This window comes from Rattus norvegicus, chromosome 15 (genome assembly GCF_021556685.1).
Source record: "Rattus norvegicus strain SHRSP/BbbUtx chromosome 15, alternate assembly SHRSP_T2T, whole genome shotgun sequence".
Taxonomy (NCBI): domain Eukaryota; kingdom Metazoa; phylum Chordata; class Mammalia; order Rodentia; family Muridae; genus Rattus; species Rattus norvegicus.
The window spans coordinates 26,426,379-26,448,579 of record NC_141548.1 but is presented as its reverse complement, the minus strand read 5'-3'; the positions used below and the strand labels follow the sequence as shown (position 1 = coordinate 26,448,579).

Below are 22,201 nucleotides of genomic sequence, written 5' to 3'. Positions count from 1 at the left end.
CTTCAAACAGAAGAGCAGACAGAACTACCAAGTTAAGATTCTCCCAAGGATAGGTCAAAGACCCACCAGCTCCTGCTCTACTCTACAAGGAGGTCCTGTACAAATGGTAAAAATAAAAACTGACATGAATAAGTTGCTGGGAGCAAGGACAAAATGTAATTTAGTTTCAATTGACAATGCTTGAAAATGTTCTCCCTGGTACTGCTAGCTCAGTTGACTAACGAGTACATTTAGCAATCAAGTTTTGAATTTTATTTTCAAATTTACTTTGTCAGAATACAAAGAAGAGAGATAACAACTATATCATTCCTTCCAAAACTCTTGATATAGGGCAGTGAGAATTAGAACAGATTGCTTTTTGACTATCTGAAACCAAATTATAGAATACACATCTTAAAGAAAATGTATTTTAAAGCTGTATCTTAAAGAAAAATGCAAACACAACTTAACCATACTTTATTTGACTGTATCTTATTCAGACAACTTGCACATTTCAAATCCCATCAAATCTCTCTCTCCAAAAGGTTAGGGGGTCAACAGGAGAAAATTATGCAGCAATATCCCCAGTCATTAAACAACAGTCCAATATTTCTGAGATACACGTGATAGTTCATAGATACCCAACTCATATGTGATGACAATATAACTTATGGTTATGTTTTTACAAACCTGAAAGCCCTGGGACATGAGAGCATCATCCTAGTCATGTGGACGTGTACTGAAAAGTAACTGGTGCACTGCCAACCTGATTTCCTGTATGCTCCTATAAAGTGATGAACCTCATAATTTTTAGACACCATAATAAACATACATCTAATCATATATACCAGCCAATACCTTAATACAGGGCATGGTTAGAGTTAAAACATGACAACTCCTTTACATAGATTTGTCTTATGTGTGTAGAAGATAATTTGGAAAAGAGGCAGAAAATGTTAAAAATCAACCTTTAATATTAATTTTTATCTTATTTTGCTGGGGGGGGTCACATCAAGCAGTAATGTGTTTTATGATCTGCAGACTTGGATTATTCCCGAGTTAAGTAGTTTCATTCCAATGTTAGGGGAAGTTTATCATCAAGACTGGTAGCATACCGCTAGCTTTCTTCAATACTAACATACACAGCTCATGGTAGCATGTATTAAGTGTTCAGCAGTATCAATGGCCAAACCAGTGTCAGGGGATAGATAGCACAGTCAGTCTTAAAGAGGCAGCACCCCACTAAAAGAAAGTTGCACCAATTTTGCTCAGTTTTAGCCAAGTGAACCCACTGTCAATTATAAATGGAACCACTTTAAGCTGATATAAGAAAATGAAAGCCTGATGTCAAATTAAGGCTGAAGCAATTCAACTTACAAAGTCTTAGTTTTGTTACTAGGTTATCAAACTAGAGGTTAAATTTTTAGGTTAAAAAAAAGGTCAAGTAATCAAAAACATCAAAGTATACACTGATATTCAGCATGTATCCATCCACTGAGCAGTACTGTAATGATCTGATATTTTAGTTCCATAGTTAAGATCATGTTTACAAATCAATCAGTTCAGTTAATCCAACAATTCTGAACTGAAGGGAGCAGTGATACTCTCATTGACAACCCAGCAAGAACCAAACTTCTGAATGGTGAGCCTAGCACGTATCTACTGTACAACTCTATCCATCAGAGTGAGTCAAGAAAACATATGTCCATCAACGACTCATACCCATGACCAGCAAACCTAAGCAGAGTCTGGTGATGTCGAGTGTACTGGTTAGCTGCTTTCCTTCACACTGACAAGGAAAACGGAGGCACTATGATGGCTGCCGTGCTTCTAAATGCTGGGACCCAAATGAAGTTTGACCAAAACAGATTCAAAATGGTCAGCAGAAAAGCTGAGTACTATGTGGTCATCACATTTTTAATATTAAACTTTAAAGAGCAATATAAAATGGAAAGACAAATTTTCTTAAAAATAAGGAACTATAAATGATCCCACCAGCAGGAAGTTTTTATTTTCAAATATAAACTGTGCATCTTTATTTTAAAAGTACTTGTTACCATGTTCACTTCCAAAATACTATACTGAGCAAAAAGCAGCTTTCCTTTAAAACAAACAAACAAACAAAAAAAAAAGCGCAACAAACTTTCCTGAAAAGGGGCCTTTACCAACTGTTAATGGAGGTAGGGTTTTTAAAAATACAGTAATTACAGCCATAAAACAAAATTCAAACCAAGTATTAGAGTAGAAGAAAGTATATTCAAATGAAAATAACAACATGAATGCCAGATTCCTATAAAACATTTGTCAGAAAATGAATCTTTTTCCTTATGAGTGCTTAGGTATTCTAGTTAAATAAATTATTCATCACAGCTTTACTAACTCAACTCAAAGCATGAGCTAAAATTTGTTAACATTACACTGATTAGCCAAAAATTCATTGTAACTAATAAACACCTTGGCTGCTCAGAAAACCCAAAGAACTCATTAAAAAAATTTTTCATCCCTCTCTTTTTTTCATCCCTCTCTTTTTTTTCCAGAGGAACAAAGCAAAGGTCCCCGAGAATCTGCTCATGAGTACAAAGAAAATAAATGCAGCTTAAAATGGATACAATGCTCCTTGAAATTCATTTCTAAGACTAAACCAAAAGTGAAGTATTTTCAGAAATGGAAGCAATGTGAATTCGAATAAAGTTTAAAAAAAAGAAAAAGAAAAAACAAAAACCAGCTACTTTATAGAAGCTGTTCTTCACAGCTTATCAATCATTTTGATTAAATAAGATCATACCAATTTACATTAATTTTCTATTCTTTTCAAAAATTCCCCCATTCTCAAAAAAAAACAAAAACAAAAAGTGCATCCAAACCCCACAGTTCCCAGCTCCATCCCTTTAAGCCATTTCTCAGTTTCCCAAGTAGAGTCAGCTTCTTACTGTAAGGAAAGAAGGGACTTCTAAAGCAAACCACTGTCACTCACCTGGAAAAACTATCCAAATTATAAAAATCTGAAATAATTTATTATCAAATTTAGAATTTAAATAAAAACAAGTTTGCTTGCAAAGGTATTAAAGAAAAAGAAAGAGCATGCATTCAAAAACTAGAGATGAAGACAACAATACTTATCTACACAGGCACTGGCAGACCAATTCAACAGTCATCTTTACTCATCAGAAGACAAACTCCACCCGACACTGTTCATCCACTAATCACTGAGGTACCAATATTCAAGAATGGAAAATTTAATATTGAAAAAATAAAACCTAAATTGAAGCTTTTCCCTCACCCCCTTCAGAAAACTATGGCAGGTTTTGTGTGAAATGTTAGTATACTTAAGAGACTTTTACAATCTACATTGGCTTCTTTAAGGAACAAAAATCATGTCCCACTTACTGGTTCTGTGATAAAATGATCACTATGTAAATAGTACTGTCAGCTGACTTTGCAAATGAACAAGTCTTGGCTATTAACTGGCACATCCTGCTGGTACCAACAGAACTCTTGAAGTTTAAAACAATCTCATTTAATTCAGAACAAATGCGCCATGCCAAAGTGCAACAAATATTGTGCGACACTCAATGGACACTGACGGATAACAGCTGCATGGGGGTTACTGAGTCCACCTGCAAAGCAACTCTGCACAGACTGCATTGCATGCAAAAGTCGCTTCCATGTACGTGGAGCCGCTCCTTGCTGTCAGTCTCTCAGCGCAGCCACAGTTTAAGTCGCAGTGCGTCAACTCCATTTAAATAGTATCTGAACAGCCTCTTATCTCGAACAAAACCAAGATTTTCATAAAGTTTCAAAGCAGACTTATTTGTAATTTCTGTTTCCAAAACAACCTTCAAAAAAGAAAAAAAACTTAAGTTATAATTTCACACTTAAAAGCTGAGAAAGTATATAATCAGATCAAACGTTTTAAAAATCTGTTTAAGAATTATGATAAAACAATACTGTTCTACAGAAAAAAGTCATCAAAATGATAAATGTAATTATTTTTGAGTCAAGACAGGTAGAATCATTGAGAACTTTTCTCCTGTTTTTTTCAATGCTTCAATTTTTAGGACTTGAACTATACAAACAATGATGAACTATCTATTTGTGGAGAAAACTGAAGTGTCATATAAAGAGAAAGAGAAGAAAAATCAACACAAAAGTTTTGAAAGCCAGGCAACATTTAAATTATTTAGACTGACCTCCAACGCCTGTTATTACTGACCTGCCACTGTTCACTCTGGGAACAACTACCATGCTGGTCTAAAGCAGCGGTTCTCAATCTTCCTAACACTGCGACTCCTATGCAGAGAAAGTTTACTGAACCTAGACCAAGGGGATTTAAATATTAGGGCACACGGTCTCCTGCAGGATGGTTAGAATAAGATTGCTGAGGGCTGGGAAGGATAAACTCCCTGCTGCACAAACTTGAGGGCCTGAATTCAGATCTCTATTACCCATGTAAATGTCAGGGGTCAGGTTGAGGGGAGACGAGCAGATTCACTAAGGTCACTGGCCAGTCTAGCCAAATCAGCAAGCTACAGGTTAAAGAAACCCTGTGTCAAAAACATAAGGGCTGGTGATGGCTAAGCAAGTGAAGGCATTCGTAGAGCAAGCCTGGCAACTTGCACTTGACTGTGGGGAGCACGTAATGGTGGAAGAGTAGAACTGACTCTTCAAGGTTATCTGATATCCACATAAAGCATAAATGTATACACATACAAGAGTAATTAAGAAAAACAAGGAGTTGGGGGAAATAAGGCAGGAAACAACTGAAGAAGATATGCTCTGCTGATCTCAGACTTCCAACTACCACATGCACATAGATATCACACACACACACACACACACACACACACACACACACACACGGGGGGGGGGGGCGCCTTAGTGCCCAAGAATTTGCATTTTAAACAAATTACCAGGTGAGAATGATGTCACTCAGAACTTTTATATATGCTGCTCTATTTGTCTTTTCTATTAATCCTCACCTGTGTGTCACTGAGACGTATCAACACATTGATCACACTTCCTGTTAGGATGTCATAACTGTTGGGCATTTAGAGTGAGAGAAAAATGGCAATGTACAACTAAACAAAGACACAGCAGAGCACTCATGAAGCACACGAAGGTCTTCCTAGTCTATTTCGAGTAAGAGTTCAAGGACCTGCACGATTCTGCATCCATCCTCTCAGTTCCTCAACCTGAACGCCAGGAGTCTTGAACTCTTTCCTGTTCACTCTCCTACTCGCATCCAAGCATGGAGTACTGTCAATTCTCCCTCCTAAATTTTCTCTTATTTTTATTCCACACTAACAGAGCCCTAAACCACCACCAGCTCAAGAAGTCTCCCATTTTCTATAAAGGATCCTCTCATTAATTTCCTAACTAAAATAACTTATTGACTCTAGCCTTAAAAGACACTTAATGAACTAAAGATGACCTGAAGAGACGTAAATGCCCGTCAAGATGTGGCTTCCATGCACACCGACAGCTTCACTGGGTCTCCCTCTTCCTCCTCTGCATGTTCAGCATTAAGCTGCCAGTCTCTGGACCAACCATGGTCTTTCACTTTCTACAGGTGCCCAGGCTTTTAACAAGGCAAAATGGCATCGTCTACAAATGTGCTGGACCAAACTCACAGCTATTCTAAGCATGTGGCCTGTGCACAAGTTAGGCTTTTCATATAAACTGTTTTCTGTCTCGAAGAACGAATGGTACTTCTTTCCTCCTGGATTCTGGCCTGGTTGCTAATAGATTCAAAGGAATGTCATTCTCTTTTACGCTTTCCACAACACTGTACACTGCTCCCGTGGCACACCCCTATACTTGTTAACTATGGCACTTCTAGTCATCGAGCTGAAGGAAGGTGGAGATCGTTATGTACCTTCTGGCTGCTTCCTCCGCACCTAACACACTGCCTAACAAACAGGAAGCTCTCATATTTGTTAAATGAGTCCCTAGTATCTTTCATTATATAACATATATTGCACATGCACTGGAAATAGTAACATGCTTTTTGGATGATCAGAGTACTTGAAGAGAAAGCATGTCCAAAGGCAACAGCCTATGCAATTAAGTAATAAAAGTAAATCACATGCTAAACCCAAACCTTTAAAAATTCCAAAACCAAGTAGTTGCTTCAGTATCAAGTAGATATGTCTTTAGGAAGACTTAAATACAAGGCATAGCAAAAGCCAATTTATTTACTTAAAAATTAACCCAGTTTCTGTTTTTAAAAGACAAACAAACAACCTACAGGCCAAGTATAGTTGCGCACACTTTTCATCCTAGCAGAGACAAGAGACCACTGAGCTAGCCAAAATTACATAGCGAAAACCTGCCATGAGCAAACAAAAATTCAAATTTAAATAATGAATAATATACTGGAACAAGTTTTTACATCTGAATAATTCTTTTGGGAAATTGGTATTCTTATTAGGTCAATATCTAATTACAACTAAACTGTTAAATGAAGGCAATTTGAGAAAAACCAATTTGCCACAATGTAAAATTAATAACTTAGTTCACAGTAATAAAAAGTGAAAAATTTAAAAGGATAGCTATATTCATTTAGACAGCAACCTCAAGAAAAGGCATGGTTATCTATAACTGGTTCTCAACCATGGGTCACAACGCCTTTGAACAAACTTCTATCTCTAAAATATTTAATAATGATTCATAATAGTAGCAAACTTACAGCTATGAAGTAGCAATGAAAATAATTTCATGATTAGAGATCATCACATGGTGAAGGGTTGCAACATTAGGAAGCCTGAGAACCACTGGTCTCTACTTTACAGATAAATAAAACTCAAGAAAACCAGTAGACAGACAGAGAGATCTTTCAAAGAGAAATCAAGTAAACAAGGACAAACTAGAATCTAAGAAGAAGCTAGAACTTCATAGTGACCAAGCTTTAGTCCTCCTCACTACTGTCCAGGGAAGATAAATCAGTGCCAAGAGGTTCTAATCGACTTGGGCAAAGGGATCTAAATCCACTTTCATTAATAGTTAGGGATCTAAACAATTCTAAACCAAGGGTTCTCAACCTTCCTAATGCTATGACCCTTAAATACAATTTCTCATGCTGTGGTGATCCCCAACTACAAAATTATTTTCATTACTACATCATAACTGAATTTTGCTGTTATGAATTATTTATGTAAACATCTGATATGAGGGATATCTGATATGCGATCCTGTGAAAGGGTGGCTCAACCTCAAAAGGGTCGCAATCCATAGGTTGAGAACTGCTGCTCTAAAGGTATAGAACGGTAACTACAGCTACACAGATACAAGGTGAGTGTGGCTAAGTGTTGAGTGGCTGGGGAGATGCCTCAGCAGTTAAGAGCCTTTTCTGCTCTTTTTTTTTTTTTTTTTTTTTCTCTTTTCTTTTTTTCGGAGCTGGGGACCGAACCCAGGGCCTTGCGCTCTACCACTGAGCTAAATCCCCAACCCCGCCTTTTCTGCTCTTGAAAGGACCTGAGTCACTCTTGGACTCCTCAGACGCACATGGCATACCCACTTACATACACATAAAATAAAACCTTCAAAAAAATATATTAGAGGGGCTGGAGAGATGGCTAAGAGAGTGGTTAAGAGCACTTACTGCTCTTCCCGAGGTCCTGAGTTCAAATCCCAGCAACCACATACATAGAATAAATCTTAAAAATATATATATATTTTTGAAATCTGGTTTGATATCATAATAGATTAACTAGGCCCAATTATAAGAAAAATTATACAAATAGCTACTCTAATTTAAAGATTTTCTTAGTACACTCAATGTTTTCTAAGAAATTATATATTCCTTTATAATATAGTAAAATATGCTAAGAAAAAAGCAACTATTTTTCAACATTTTATCACTTCAACTTTCATAAACATATTTTTTTTTTTTCCGGGGCTGGGGACCGAACCCAGGGCCTTGCGCTCGCTAGGCAAGCGCTCTACCGCTGAGCTAAATCCCCAACCCCTATAAACATATTTTTTTAATCTAGATGTATCCTGGAAGTTTACTAGAAAGCTTCTCTTACTTTACACAGAAGCATGACATAAGAAGCCAATGAGAGGCTGAGAGATGGCTCAGTGATGAAGAGCATGTACTGTTCTCACAGAGGATCCCAAATCAGTCCCCAGCACCTGTATCAGACAGCTCCTAACTATGTCTAACTCCAGTTCTCGGGGCAAGCTCTTCTGGCCTTCTTGAGCACCTGCACACAGATGGCTGACAGGCTGACCAGCAGACAGACAACAAACATACACACACACAGAATTTTTTTTTTTTTAAAAAGCTTAATGAGTTTGATTCTCTTTAACAGAGAAATGCAATTACAATAATGTTCTACCAATTCAATATATACTAAATATAATACAATTAATACAGCAGGAGTAAATCATTATGAGGCTAAGCCAATCTGGCAGTTTGACAGCAGGTTTAACACTGCAGGCTGAAAGCTCATGGAGAGTAGGCTGCGCCCAGTTATCTGACTCCCGGCAGACCTTAACTAGAGAGCTGATAAATGAACAAGTGACTATTGTTCTTGACAACAGTTAAAAGAAGAATTAATATAACTTCACACAAAGTAACAGAGCAGGAAAAAAGTAAACGATTTGACTACAATCACACAATTGCTAAGCAATAAAAGATGCCTAAGAAATTAAGGAGTCATACTGAGTTATTTAAATACTCAAGATACTTCAGGCATGGACCCAGTGAGAAGGCTGAGTGAGTAAAGGTGCTTGCTACCAAGCCCAGCGGAACTGATGAAATCTAGATTCAGTGAAACTTTATCTCAGAATTTAAGGTACAAACAAAATGATTAAGGAAAATAAACCTCTGGCCTCTACATGTACACATTCTCACACTGGCAAACATACACACACTGACTCCCCCACCCACACACACACACCAAAATAACAGATTAAATAACAGCATTTAATCCCAAAATTCATCATAAGATAAAGATTTAACTATAAACTAACACAGCATTTCCAAAATCTCCATATCCTATCTTAGAAGCTTTGAAGAAAAACTAGTATTATTTCAACACTTAATCAGTAAAAGTATACATCTTGCCTCATAGACAATGACTAACATAATTCATGAAAAGCTAAACCCCAGGAACACAGTAGGTCCCTGGCCCTAAGCTTCTCTGTTTACAAGAAGAAATTCTCAGTAGCAGAAGATCAAACTATAGTCTATAAAGCTCAGAGGTTTCTCCCAACTGCTAAGCACTTTTGTGAAGCCTAAATGCATACATGCAGACACGGTTAGACAATGTGAAAAGGGTAGATGGCCAGCTGTTAGGAGGAGGACACAGCTGAGGAACACAACAGTAGTTAGAATTCTGTAAACGCACGCACGCAGGCACACACGCACGCGGGGGTGGGGGGGGCTCTTATTTTAAATTACTACAAGTTTTATACCAAAAAAAAAAAAAAAAAAATCCATTTAGTAGGGCACACTTCTATAATCCTGATACTCTGGAGAGTGAGGCAGTGAATAGCAAGTGTAAGGCCAACCTGGACTACCTAGTAAACTCTAGGCTAGCCTGAAACAGAGTCTTATACAACAAAACAAAGTCCCCCCAATTTAAAGTTATGAAAACATTTATTAAGGTTTATTTGACAACTTTTCTAAGGCACATCTTCCTTCTAATAGTAAAGATATGAGCAGTGGTGCTTGGTTAATTGAGACAAGGACCAGCCTGGTCAACATAGTTCCAGGCCAGCCAGGGCTACATAATGAGACACTGTCTCAAAACACAAAAAAGTTACTTTTTTCAAAAGGTAACTGTTGTCTGTGTTGCTCATAAATTAGTACAGTAATAATTTCCTTAGCTGTCACTGTTGTAAGAAAAGCATCCATTCTCTAGTTTACAACTGTTCCCACCTACCTTGCACAATGTTACCAACCCAGTTATCCCCAATATGTACGAAGCATAGTGCTACAGGATAAAGAAATGTAGATGGCAAAAGGCCTTGGATGTTAGCATGCAAACCACTTGTTCACTATTTACACAGACAGACATCTCCTAGAATAAAATGCCTCCTACACACTTAAGCACTTAACCCATTTTATTTTAAAAACAAGAATTAAACAATTAGATTTAAGTTCTATATTCTGAAGAAATTTAAGTCTATTACATTAAAAGTTATTCTAGGTCACAATTATTGTTTCTAAACAAAATAAAATTTTCCCCACAAGCTGCATCTGTAGATCTGCAATGAGACTTGCAGTGCTGTAAAAAGTCTATCCAGTAGAATCCTGCCCAGGACAACAGGATTAAACAGTTAAAGACTCACCTCATCACAGTCTCCTTCGACCATGGCATATATAGCTTTCTTTACCAAGTTAGTACCTAGAATATAGATCTGAGTATTAATAAAGGAAAAATAAATTAATTTGAGAATCTAAATTATGATTATCATAACTGCATAAATGTCAAATATTAAGTTTTATCTTCACTGCAGATATATACAATGATTATTTATAAGTGAAAAATAAACCATTTATCTGCTGGGAGCCCAGGGAACCTGAACATAGCAACAAGACTGCCCTGGGAAGACCTGCCTCCTGATAAGAGTCTTTTTTCTCAGGTTTAATATTAGTCGCAAGCTAGAGGGCTTGTTTGTTTGTTTGTTTGTTTGTCTTATTGTTACAAGATATTAGGATAGGTAAGAAGGAAAGAGAAAGGGGATATAATTACAAGAAGTATCTCAGAATTCCATGAGCTCTTAAGAAGTTACTGAATGATCTGAGCTGATTTTGGCAAATGGTATCCATATCTCCAGACACAGGGCACAAGACAACCAAACAAGAACGGCTTAGCCCACCGGGCCAAGATAAAATCAGTCGCAGTAAAATTTAGTGAGCCTGGCGAAACAAAGCCCGGCTCTCTCACTGATGTAGGTGGTATGTCTGTGATGTCTAGAAAAGTCTGTCATAATTCAGAGTCACATATCACATAATCTGATACATTAAAAGACATAATAGCTGTTAACTCTGACTTAAAGAAAAATATAAAGTATTGTGAGGTGTGCTGGAACACACCTTTTATCCCAGCATTTGGGAAGCTAGGTAGATAGACCCCTGTGAGTTCAAGGCCAACTTAGTCTACATAGAGTTCATGGCCAGCCAAGGCTACAAACTGAGAACCTATCTTAAATTTAAAAAAAAAAAAGAAAGAAAAGAAAAAAAGACATTAAAACTCTTCATTTTCAAACCAGGTATGTGAGTGTGTACACATCTTAAAGCAAGGCAAGGCAAGGATGTAACCTTAAAATAACGGTTCTCTCACTGGAACTTGCCAATCAAGAGTACTGTTTCTCTTGAGTCCTCATCTCTTTGCAAAAGCACCAAAGTTTCAAACTTGTCTCTAAAACCAAATTTATGACAAATTTTAGTAGAAAGTCCAAAAATAAAGTCCGTTAACTCTTAAATAAACTCAGCAAGTGGCACCTGGAAGGAGAATCTGTTTGAGGCCAGCAGTTTAATGAAAGATTGGGCACTATAACCCAATATTAAATAAATAATTAAAACTGTAACACATTCATAAGGGTTTCTCATGATGTGATCCCGACTTTGAAAGTCTTAATGAGCATTAACAGTGCATCCATGTTCTTTTAAAGCTACACACTAACAAAACTGCTCAGACTACGAGTGGCAGCATCAAAACTGGCTTAGCTTGATATGCATCCCAGAACTTACACACCCCAACAAGCACTTCTCCTTCTGATTTCCCACTGTGAAGAAAAGAGCCAGCAGGTACTACACACTAGGATAGCAGTTGTAACTAGGCTTCCAAAACAGTCCCAGGCAAAGCTTCAGCCCTACCAGGCAACTGAGCTTCTCAAGGAGGGGTCTAACCATCTGCTTTTAAACCACCCAGATGAGTCTACTGACAATTAAAAAAAATTATATATGTTGACCCAGAGTTGGCTCACCGGAGGATCAAACCCAGGTCCCAGGGATCCACATGACAGAAGAGACTCCCAAAAGCTGTTCTCTGACCTCCACTCGTGCACTTTATCTCACACATACACACACACCACACACACACTTTAAAAAACTAAGGAATTCAATTTTTCTTTTTTTTTTTCTTTTTTTTTTTTTCGGAGCTGGGGACCGAACCCAGGGCCTTGCACTTGCTAGGCAAGCACTCTACCCACTGAGCTAAATCCCCAACCCCAGGAATTCAATTTTTAAAAAGCTTCGAAAATGAATCTGGGAATAGTAAGAAATATTACTTTCTTTTGGGCTCTCAAATTACAACAAGTCTAATGATTAGCATTAAGTAATGATAATTACTCCATAATTTTAGCTTGGTTAAAGTCCTCCCTCCAGACTAGTAGCTGGTATAAAATACCCTCATAACTCTATTAAAAAACAGGAGTATTTCCTCCAGTTCTAAGTGAACTGGAATTATGAATGCAATTTTTTTTAAAAACCCTGAAGATAAAAACTCACCACATGCTATTTAAAAAAGAAAAAAAAACTCTCAAAAACATTAATTTAAAAACCGGTTTTAAAAATGTTTAGAAAATACGTAGAAAGAAAAAAAAGTCTTAAGGACAGTGAGATGGCCAAGCAGTCCAAGCCTCTGCCTTTCATGTCTGATAATCTAGAGTTCAAGTCCCAGGACCCATGTGAAAGGAGGACTCCCACAGCTGTCCTCGGACGCCTATGTAACTGTGTGTGTTACCAACACACTGTAATAAATCTATAATAAAACTTTTCCCCCCTTACCTTGAAGTTTATTCCTCCAGTCATATTTAAATCTTTTGTTTTAAAACACAAAAATGAAAATAATGTATGCACCCTCTGTGAAGTAACGTTTTCCTTACCGATGCCATTTCTCCTGTACTTGGAGTCCACGGCTAACATGGCTATATAACCTCTGCGGAACATCTTTTTGTGCATATCCAACTTGCAAACGATGGCACCTACACACTCCTCCCCTACCATGGCCTTGAAAATAAACAAACAGTTATGAAGAGCACATTGCCATCAGACACTGCAAAATTACCAAGGGAAAACAGCAACAGGCTCTGGGTCAGCATTTCTGAGAGATCAGAACTTCGGAGCAAGACAGCAATCTCAAAACTTTACAAATATTATTTATTTCTAAAACTCAAATTTTCTTCAAATTGACTCTTTTAAATTCTTATTAAAACCTTCAGGCCAGGGGAGTCAAGATTTCTACAAGATAAATACTCAAGTACGTTTACTGACTACATTGTCAAATGCATATAATTAAAATCATTTGCAATCAAAGGTCTGTTTACATTTTGAGACCAGGGAGTAAGTGAAAAGTTATTTTAAAAAAAAAAGTCTACTTATTAGAACACAATAAAATACTGTACAAATTATCCACCAGCAGAATATTACAACTTCTTATAATAAAGAAAAAATTAATATAAAACCTAATATAACTGAAAATTACACCTGGCAGTTAATGTTGATCAGGAAATAGTACCTAAGATTTTTTTTTTTCACAAAAAGCACTGTTTAGACTTAGATCACACTCAAAAAGTACTTTAGCACCATAACTACACGACGATCTCACTTTCAGGATATACGACAGTGTGAATCATCATCATAAAGCGTCCAGAAATTCAATAGGTTGCACTCAGGAAGCTAAGGTGGGAGAGTCTGAGTCAGAGGAGCCTAAGTTCAAGGCAGCTTGCTCTACACGATAAGGCCCTGTCTCAGACACATTTACCTCAAACACAAATCCTTACATTAGAGTAACAGAGTAATGACTTGTTTATATTTTAATAAAAATATTGTTATCAGAGTATTAAAGGTTAAATGTTAAATAATGCTGATAACTCATTTTGATATTTCAATGTTGTTAATGCAAATGTTTTTAAAATATTTTAAAAGTTCTAGGGGTTGGGGATTTAGCTCAGTGGTAGAGCGCTTGCCTAGCAAGCGGAAGGCCCTGGGTTCGGTCCCCAGCTCCAAAAAAAAAAAAAAAAGAAAAAAAGAAAAAAAAAAGTTCTAAAAAGTTCTAATAGCGTATCCTGAGAAATATAATAGGACATTATCTCAGAAGCAATATTTATTTGTAAGTTAACTTCCCAACAACACCTATTTGAACACCACTAGGAATTGGTCAAAACATTAGTAAGCAACATTTAGCATACACTTAATATAATTATTTTAACTTGAATTTGCTGTAACATTTTGTGGTCTGTTGCTCAATAATTTCCAGAAATTTATTTTTTAAATAAACTGTGGGAAAATCTTTGTAGGCAAGATAACTTTAAACCATTTCACATAAACCTTAACTAGGCTGAAAGAAAATCTTTTGGAAGGAATATTAAACTCAACCGGTAACAGTTCATTCCATTGTATCACATATTCCATAATTATTCTGGATCAAAAAAACCTTACAATTATTTCCATTTTGTTTTCTCATTCATATCAATTTAATTCACAACAATCAATCTGGTTTGTTTTGTATTAAGACCTGAAACAGAGACAAAAGTTATCTACAAAAACTTTTACTTACTTTATAGGGCTGAAGACTGAACCTAGGACCAATAGCATAGTATGATGTATGCTCCAGCCCCACTAATAGCATTTTCTGGTTTGGATTGTCGTGTGTGTGTGTGTGTGTGTGTGTGTGTGTGTGTGTGTGTGTGTGTGTGTGTGTGTACATACACATATATGGACATGTGTAACAACCAGAAAATATTTGACCTGACCTAATAAATTAGGTTCATGTGAATACATGTAAATCTTATATAAGACCATAGGACAGCTATATCCTACAGTTAATTAAGTCATTCAAAAAGAAAAATTAAAACCACTAAAAATACAGCTAGATAATACTTTCAAACTGAACCAGAATTTCAAGTATTTGTCCTCTCATCATGTAAATAAAAAGCAAACAAAAAATTGTTAGTTCATTCTTGAGACTACATTGCTTCCCTAATTTAAAAGTGTAGATAAGTATAATCAAATTGTACAAATTATCTAAAAATAAAAACCTGATGTGGTTTGCTCCTTATAAAAATCAATATTGTAATCTTTCCTAATTGTGTATTATCATTTACAAAAATCACTAAATTGCTCAATTTTTTTCCAAAGAAAAGCTGCTGCATACATTTTGAAGCACAATATTAAATGTGCTTTCTGAAGTGTGGGAAATGGCAAATCACCTCAAGTCTGTCAAGACTAGAGAACTCTGATAAACGTACATGTAAAATACAACTTCCCAAATTCCAGAACACTAACCCTGGAGGATGGCAGAAGGTTAAATCTACAATGGATGTACTGAATCACAGCGCTCGCTGTCTCCCTAAGACCCTCTGAAAACGCTACCTAATGCTTATGGTAACCGACGGGACTCATGTTTGTACTGGCTTCTATTAGGAAGAATTTTAAGACTTATTTTTATGAGTCAACCAAGTATAGACAATTTTTATGGTCCAACCTCAAATACTCCATTAGGTCTAGCACCTTATCCCTGGATCCTAGAGGTGCATTGCAAGTTTTAATCCCGGGACTGATGTGTACAGACAACTGCACCTTGCTGAAGACAACTCCATGCTACGATATGTTTCATAAACTAGGGCAAGGGTATGTCTGCCATGAGAGGCCAGGAGACCTGGATTCTACCTTTACCTCTCTGCTACCTAAACTAGGGCAAGGGTATGTCTGCCATGAGAGGCCAGGAGACCTGGATTCTACCTTTACCTCTCTGCTACTAAACAGCTAGAGATTTAAGTATCACACGTCACATAGTTTTCATTTCCATTAAAAAAAAGTATTAGGTGGGTCTACATTATATCTTTAGGGCTGTTCTTTCAGATACAATTTGGGGAAAAAACATAGGTTTTATTTATAAAAATTCATACCAATATGAAAGACCCAGTTGTAAAGACCTCTGTTGTACATCACTTCATTGTTTGCCACCTCCAAAGTCATACCCCATACTTTCATGAGGTACCTTAGAAAAGCTGTTTGTACACATCTCAACTTCTGGATATGTGCTACTTAACGTTAAACTTTGACTAGTAAAGGCTGAAGGGCAAATTAACTGATCGAGAAAGAAGGGTCTACACAAAAGACTGACATTTCCTATAGTCTAAAATGTCAGAAAACAGAGGTCTAGATAAAACATTCAAGCCCACTCCCACTGAGCCACATCCCTACCTCCATTTCAGTTTAAAATGTGACTCCATTTTGCACTTTTGTGGCTTAACTTACAATCAAATCAATCCACAATTTTGAGGAATGGCATTTGATGACATCTGTAGTAGTGGTGCATATTCACTGTGTAATACTGCCCCACATTCACCGACACTAACACATCTTAGAACTGTTAGAGTTTGATTTTTGGAACAGTCTCAGTCTCCTCAGTCTTCTCTTCTCTTGGGATTACAATTATAGATAACTGGGAGCCATTGTGTTGGGAACCAAACTTGGGTTCTCAGTGAGAACAAAACACACTTTTAACTGCTGTGCCAATTCTCCGGACACATATTCTGATTTTAAAACAGTTTTATGGTGTAGGGTTGGACACAATTCTGAACATGGTATATCTTTTAAAATATGCAGCCGGTCTTCATCTCAGAGGCCACGGATTCTGGCCCAGGAGACGGTGACGCTGTTCTCCCTCGTCTATTTGAATCTGTATCATATCTGCCATGTGGCAGATTCAATATTCAATAAGTATCTGGTTGGGGGAAAGGTCCAGCAAAGAGTGGAAATGGGAAGAAATGGAAAATGTATGGGGGCCAACATATAAATAGTATTTCATCTGTTTGGGGTCATTTTTGTGTTTTCTCTGTATGTTGATTATCATTTAATGTATATGCAAAGTACGTTGATAAATAAAAGCTTTGAAGAAAGCTCCGAGTTATCACAGAGTGTCCTGAGGCTGAGGAGAGAAGGTCTTCACACGGACCGAGAGCAAGAATAGATTTGAGTTTCATTTGCTGTTTAGTTCTCTCTCTCTCTCTCTCTCTCTCTCTCTCTCTCCCCCCCCCTCTTCTTCTCTCTCTCCTGTTCTCTCTTTCCACTCTCCTCTCTCTCTCCCCCCTCTCTTCTTCTCTCTCTCCTGTTCTCTCTCCTGTTCTCTCTCCTGTTCTCTCTCCTGTTCTCTCTCCTGTTCTCTCTCCTGTTTGTTCTCTCTCTCTCTCTCTCTCTCTCTCTCTCTCTCTCTCTCTCTCTCTCTCTCTCTCTCTCGGCCTGGCTGTCCTAGAACTCAATATGTAGACTAGGCTGCCCTTGAACTCAGACTTCCTCCTGCCCCTGCCTCCCGAGGGCTGGGAATAAAGGCGTGCACAGCCATGCCCAGCAGAACTACTTTGTACAATGTTAAGAATCTGGGGTGGGGGTACTGAAATAAAAAATACCTCAAGTTAAAAAATGTTTTAAAATAACGTTTAAGCATAATTAACTTGGAAGCTAGCAAATTACCAATATCTACAATATCCATTAGTATTTCTGGATTACCACCAAGCTGTGGAAGCAACCACAAGACTTTTGAAGTCTTATCAAAACATTCTGCAAGGAATATTGAGTACAACTCTGTCAAGGTTAAGACAATAAATAAAAGTGGGAGCTTTACTCTCTTAAACATCAATGAAAACATGTCCTATGCTAACCACACATAGCTTACCCCTTAAGTCTAACTATCTAATTAAAGGTTCCATACAGACTGAACGGAGTCTCTATTACTGTTGAGAGATTACTGATGCTGGGAATGCAAGCTTAAATTATCTTATAGGATAGACAAATGTATTCAGTTCTTACATATAGGTAATAAACACTTCAGTCAGCTATATCTACACAAACCAATTTTTGAACTGTTTTTGAGTAGTTTCACACTTGTTTCCTGCATCCCACAAAAGGGCCTTCTGTTCAAGTTTCAGCAGCTCTCGGCCACCGGAAGTGTTAGACACCTGCACTAGCACCCCTGAAAGCAGGCTGACACAACTGTTCATGGTCCTTCTGAAGGAAACAGGCTCACGGTCAATGAACATGGCCCACGATTCCATTCATGTGGCCAGAGCAAGTTTGCTGACAGCCACGTTCACCAAAGCATATTTACCGCATGTATTCTTCCCCAACTACGGCCGGGACTGAGTTACTACTAAGGCCTGCATCGGAACAGAACCACGTTCCAATTCAATCACGGCAAAGTGCTCTAGGGATGAGTAAAGTTAAACATGATTAGAAGCTAGTGTAAACAGGATATAAGACACCCCCCTGTGAAACATGCTTTGCACAGAGTGGCTGCTGTTACACCAGTCACAAGTTAACCCAGACCACGAGCTCTTACCTTCCACCCAGTTCCACGGAATACCTGGGAAAGTGCGCACTTTCGCGCCCCACCTCTGTAAGGTACTAGGAAAATGAAGGATACATCCAGGGCCACACACTGGGCCCTCACACTCCCTGCCCCGTGTGGCCTGGATCTCTGCTGGGCTCACCCTGTTTTCATTCCATCCACTTACCAAGAAACACAGCTGTGGCCAGTTGTGGATAAAATATCTATACGTATAAATGGAGTAGGGTTCAGACAGATCTTTGGTGATCAGTCTCATGATATCAGGCATTTGGAGCTCAGATTCATATCGGACGTATCGTATCGTCCGATCCTCCCCGGGCTCGGCCTCCCTGCCCAGGGAGCTGCTTAAACTGCAGCCGGTGGTCAGAGACGAAGACAGCAGCCGCACCTGCTCGTCCTCCTCCTCCTCCTGCTCGTTGCCCTCCACCAGTCCATTCCGGGACGTCGCGGGGTCGCTTGCCGCCCCCGCCGCCGCCGCTGCCGCTGCCTCTGGCCGGCCGGGGAGTGCAGTTCTTGCATTGTTGGGGACCGAGTGGGGAGGTCTCTCCCCCGGGTGTCCCTCGGCTCCTTTTGTGGCAGTCACTTTGGGGGCCCCGTCGGGGGCGGCCGCCTCCGCTGCACTCAGAACCTTACTCTTGAGGGTCCCCGCGGCCCGGAGGTGTCTCAGTTCTGGGCCAATCAATCCGTTGAGCTGCTGCTGCTGCTCCTGAGGCAGCTGCGGGCAGCGAAGGCAAGAACGCGCCTTGGCCGCGGTCGCCGCCTCGCCGCCCGCCGGGCTCCCGCAGCCGCCTTCGTGCTCCTCGTCGTCCTCCTCGTCCTCGCTGCAGCAAGCGAGCGCGGCCCCCGCCGGGAACGGGCAGCGGAGCTCGGCCGCCGCTGGGGCCGCAGGCGCTGGTGGTGGGAGGAGGCTGCTAGGCCCAGGCGGTACCTCCGCCATCCTAGAAGCGACACAGCCGAGAGAGGAGGCCATGAGAGGCGGCCGACCGGCGCCAGGCAGCGCGGACTGGCGGGCCGGGGGCGGCCGAGGCGGGGGGAACAAAGGCAGAAACCGTCCCTCACCGAGTGTCCCCAACGCCGCGCCGCCCCCACGCCGCCGCGCCGCCGTGCCGGCCACCGTCCCTGGCCGCCCGAGCCCCGCCGCCGGCCGTGTCACCGCCTCCCACCCGCCCCTCCTCGCGGCTCACCCCGCGCCGCTCCCCGCCGCCGTTGCCGCCGCTCCTCTCCCTCAGCCACCGCCGCAGCCGCCTTCACCGCCGCGGCCGCTCCGCCGCCGCCTCCGTCGCCGAGCCTCTCACCCGGCCGCCGCCGCCGTAAAGCGCCTCGCCTGTTACCCCGGGTAAAGTTTCCTGGGCCAAGCTTTACGACACTTCCCTGCCTGCCGGCTGCCGGGCCAGAAAAGGGGGCGTGGAGGGAGGTGACCTGTGCAGGGGCGGGGCCCGAGGTGTCTCCGGAGGGCTTCCGGGAGGCCGCGTGCCGGGGGTGGGGCTCTAGCCTGAGGTTCCTGAGGTTCCAGCGGAAGTCGCCCGGCAGCCTCCTGGGGTGGGCAGGGCCAGGTGCTCTCAGGGCTGCTGGCTGTTGACGTCCAGCCTCTAGTGCCTTTTTGCAGCTGTACTGTTACAACTTTTGCTCTGACCTGGCGCGTGGGGCAGGGAGCAGCGACTACAAAGGCAGCAAATCCGCGACTGGACCGCGAAATAGAGGGAATTTAAAGCATTGATGTGTGGAGATCGCATTTTGCAATAAGAAAACCTTTACCCCGTTGGGACAAAAGAACGGCTAGTAGTCTTCCAGAGTCCCTCTTGCCCCATTCCTCCCTCTCGAAAATTGAAGGCATAAATGTGACAAACAGGTGCTGGACAACTACAGGAAACACCCGGGGAAAGCGACAGAGATGGTGGCGGCTAAGAAGCACACATTCCTGATTAGTGATTGTAATTGTGTTAGGTTGGGAAGCACCTGGAAAGAGTTCACGGGATCCCCCCCCCCCCTCCATGTGGCATGCTAAGCGGGTGTAGAAACCTCAGCCTGCATTTGAGCGTGTCGGTTACCTCTGCTTTAATCCACAGCTGGTAGTTGTCTGCATATCTGATCTGAGAGTTGAGTAAATAACTCACATGTGTACTACTAATCAGGTTACTTATTAAGTTGTAGGAACCGAAGAGATGAGTTAGGGGTAAGGAACACTTGCTGCTAGGACTGGCTTCCCAGCACCCAAAAGGCAGTTCACAGTTGTCTGTAATCCCAGGTCAAAGGGATGCTACAACCTTATCTGGCCTCCAAGGGCATCAGGAATGTGCACAGATATGCCTACATACAGGCAAACACCCATTAACATGTTTTTTTTTAAATGTGTAAAATAGCGTTTTTTTATTTATTCAAACTGTTTTATAGAGCTATTCAGGTATGTACAAGATTAATGTTTTCAGAGAGAGGCTTCTAAGACAGAAGGTGGTTGCAACTTTGTGCTATAATCCAAACCAAAAATAAATAAATAAATAAATAAATAAGTGAGCGGCAGTAGTTGGCACCAGTCAGGAATCCAAGTTCCCAGGAAGCAAAAGCAAAGGGCTCAGGAATTCAAAGTAACCCTGGGCCGCATAGCAAAACCGTTTCTAAAAATAAATACTAAGTAAAAATAAAAATAATTTTCAAGCGAGATTAACCTGCACTGGGACAGGGTTTTAGACACAAGGGTGACGATCCTTTTCACTAAGAATAGTAAAGGTTGCTACCAGCTCAAGCAAAGAGACTCAGTGTCTAAAGATCATACGATTTATAATTATCTACCAGGTACTGTGCAAACTGTCCTCTATACATTATGACTCTTACGAATTCGTGTCTTACAAAAGTACGAGTTCCTGTACAAACAGGCATGAAAACACATATATTTCAGTCTTCTCAGTAATATGAAAAAAAAACTAAATAAGTAGCTATAAATTTGAGAATGACTAAATAAATAAGCTATTTTGTTCCTTGTGTGTTGTGTGTGCCTGAGTGTGTGCACGTGTGGAAACACATGTGGACATAGGTGTTTTCAGGCATGAGGATGCTTGACACAGATGTCAGAAATCCTCCCCCGTTACTTGTCTGCCTTGTTCTTTGGGGGGAAATCTGTCAGTTGACCCCAAAGCTCACCAATGGAGCTTGTCTCGCAGAGAGCTTGCTCCAGAGATCCCTCTTTTCCACCTTCTCAAGCCAGAATTACAGGAGCTATCAAACCCACCCAGCATTTGCTTGTTCTGAGGCTTTGAACTCAATCGAGTTCCCTTGCTGGTAGAGCAGTTTAGCCATCTCACTGCCCTAAATTACTCCCACGATTATGCACAATAAAATAACCATTTAGTATGTGTGCTACTTCGTCTTAACTTGACGTAAGCTAGAGTTATGTGAAAGGAGGGAACCTCCACTGAGAAAATGCCTCCATAAAATCAGGCTGTAAAGTATTTTTCTTAGTGATCGATGTGGGAGGGACCAGCCCATTGTGGGTGGTGCCATCCCTGGGCTGTGGTCCTGGGTTCTGTAAGAAAGCAGGCTGAGCAAGCCATAGGGAACAAGCCAGGAAGCAGCACCCCTCCATGGCCTCTGTATCAGCTCCTGCCTCTAGGTTCCTGCCGGGCTTGAGTTCCTGTTCTGACTCCCTTCAGTGATGGCAGTGGGTGGAAGCTTAAACCAAATACACCCTTTCCTCCCCAGCTTGCTTTTTGTCACAGTGTTTCATTGCAGCAGTAGAAACCCTAAGACCATTTTTGGAAGAGTTGAGTTTCTACAGGAATTTACATGGAAACACATCCTAAAGCCAAGCTAGGGAACCACAACTGTACTCTCAGCACTTGGAAAGCAGAAGCAGGAGAATTGCCACCAGTTCAAGACCAACCGAGTCTATATATGGAGTTCTATACTAGGCAGACTACGTAATG

General features: G+C 40.4%; 1 protein-coding gene across 2 annotated transcripts; it reads right to left on the bottom strand.

Annotated features, from left to right (window-relative positions):
* Positions 1–229: 229 nt before the first annotated feature.
* Naa30 (N(alpha)-acetyltransferase 30, NatC catalytic subunit) lies at positions 230–19,596 on the bottom strand. Of its 2 annotated transcripts, NM_001431591.1 has the most exons (5): positions 19,469–19,596; positions 18,451–19,222; positions 12,820–12,943; positions 10,279–10,334; positions 230–3,815 (listed from the first exon to the last, which is right to left on the bottom strand). In NM_001431591.1, the coding sequence occupies exons 2-5, from the start codon at positions 19,219–19,221 to the stop codon at positions 3,678–3,680; spliced, it is 1,089 nt and encodes a 362-aa protein (NP_001418520.1). In that variant the 5' UTR covers position 19,222; positions 19,469–19,596; the 3' UTR covers positions 230–3,677. The 2 variants fall into 2 exon arrangements, with proteins under 2 accessions (NP_001418520.1, NP_001102569.1); NM_001109099.1 differs by lacking the exon at positions 19,469–19,596 and having other exon boundaries at positions 259–3,815; positions 18,451–19,224.
* Positions 19,597–22,201: the final 2,605 nt, after the last annotated feature.

Bases quoted from the DNA above. Each gene is read 5' to 3' on its own strand.
- Naa30 (NM_001431591.1), bottom strand. From the start codon at position 19,221: ATGGCGGAGGTACCGCCTGGGCCTAGCAGCCTCCTCCCACCACCAGCG. The intron at 10,335-12,819 runs GTAAGGAAAACG...TCTATATTCTAG, and splicing joins GTACAGGAGAAATGGCATCG to GTACTAACTTGGTAAAGAAA. The intron at 3,816-10,278 runs GTGAGTCTTTAA...TCTTTTTTGAAG, and splicing joins TCGAAGGAGACTGTGATGAG to GTTGTTTTGGAAACAGAAAT.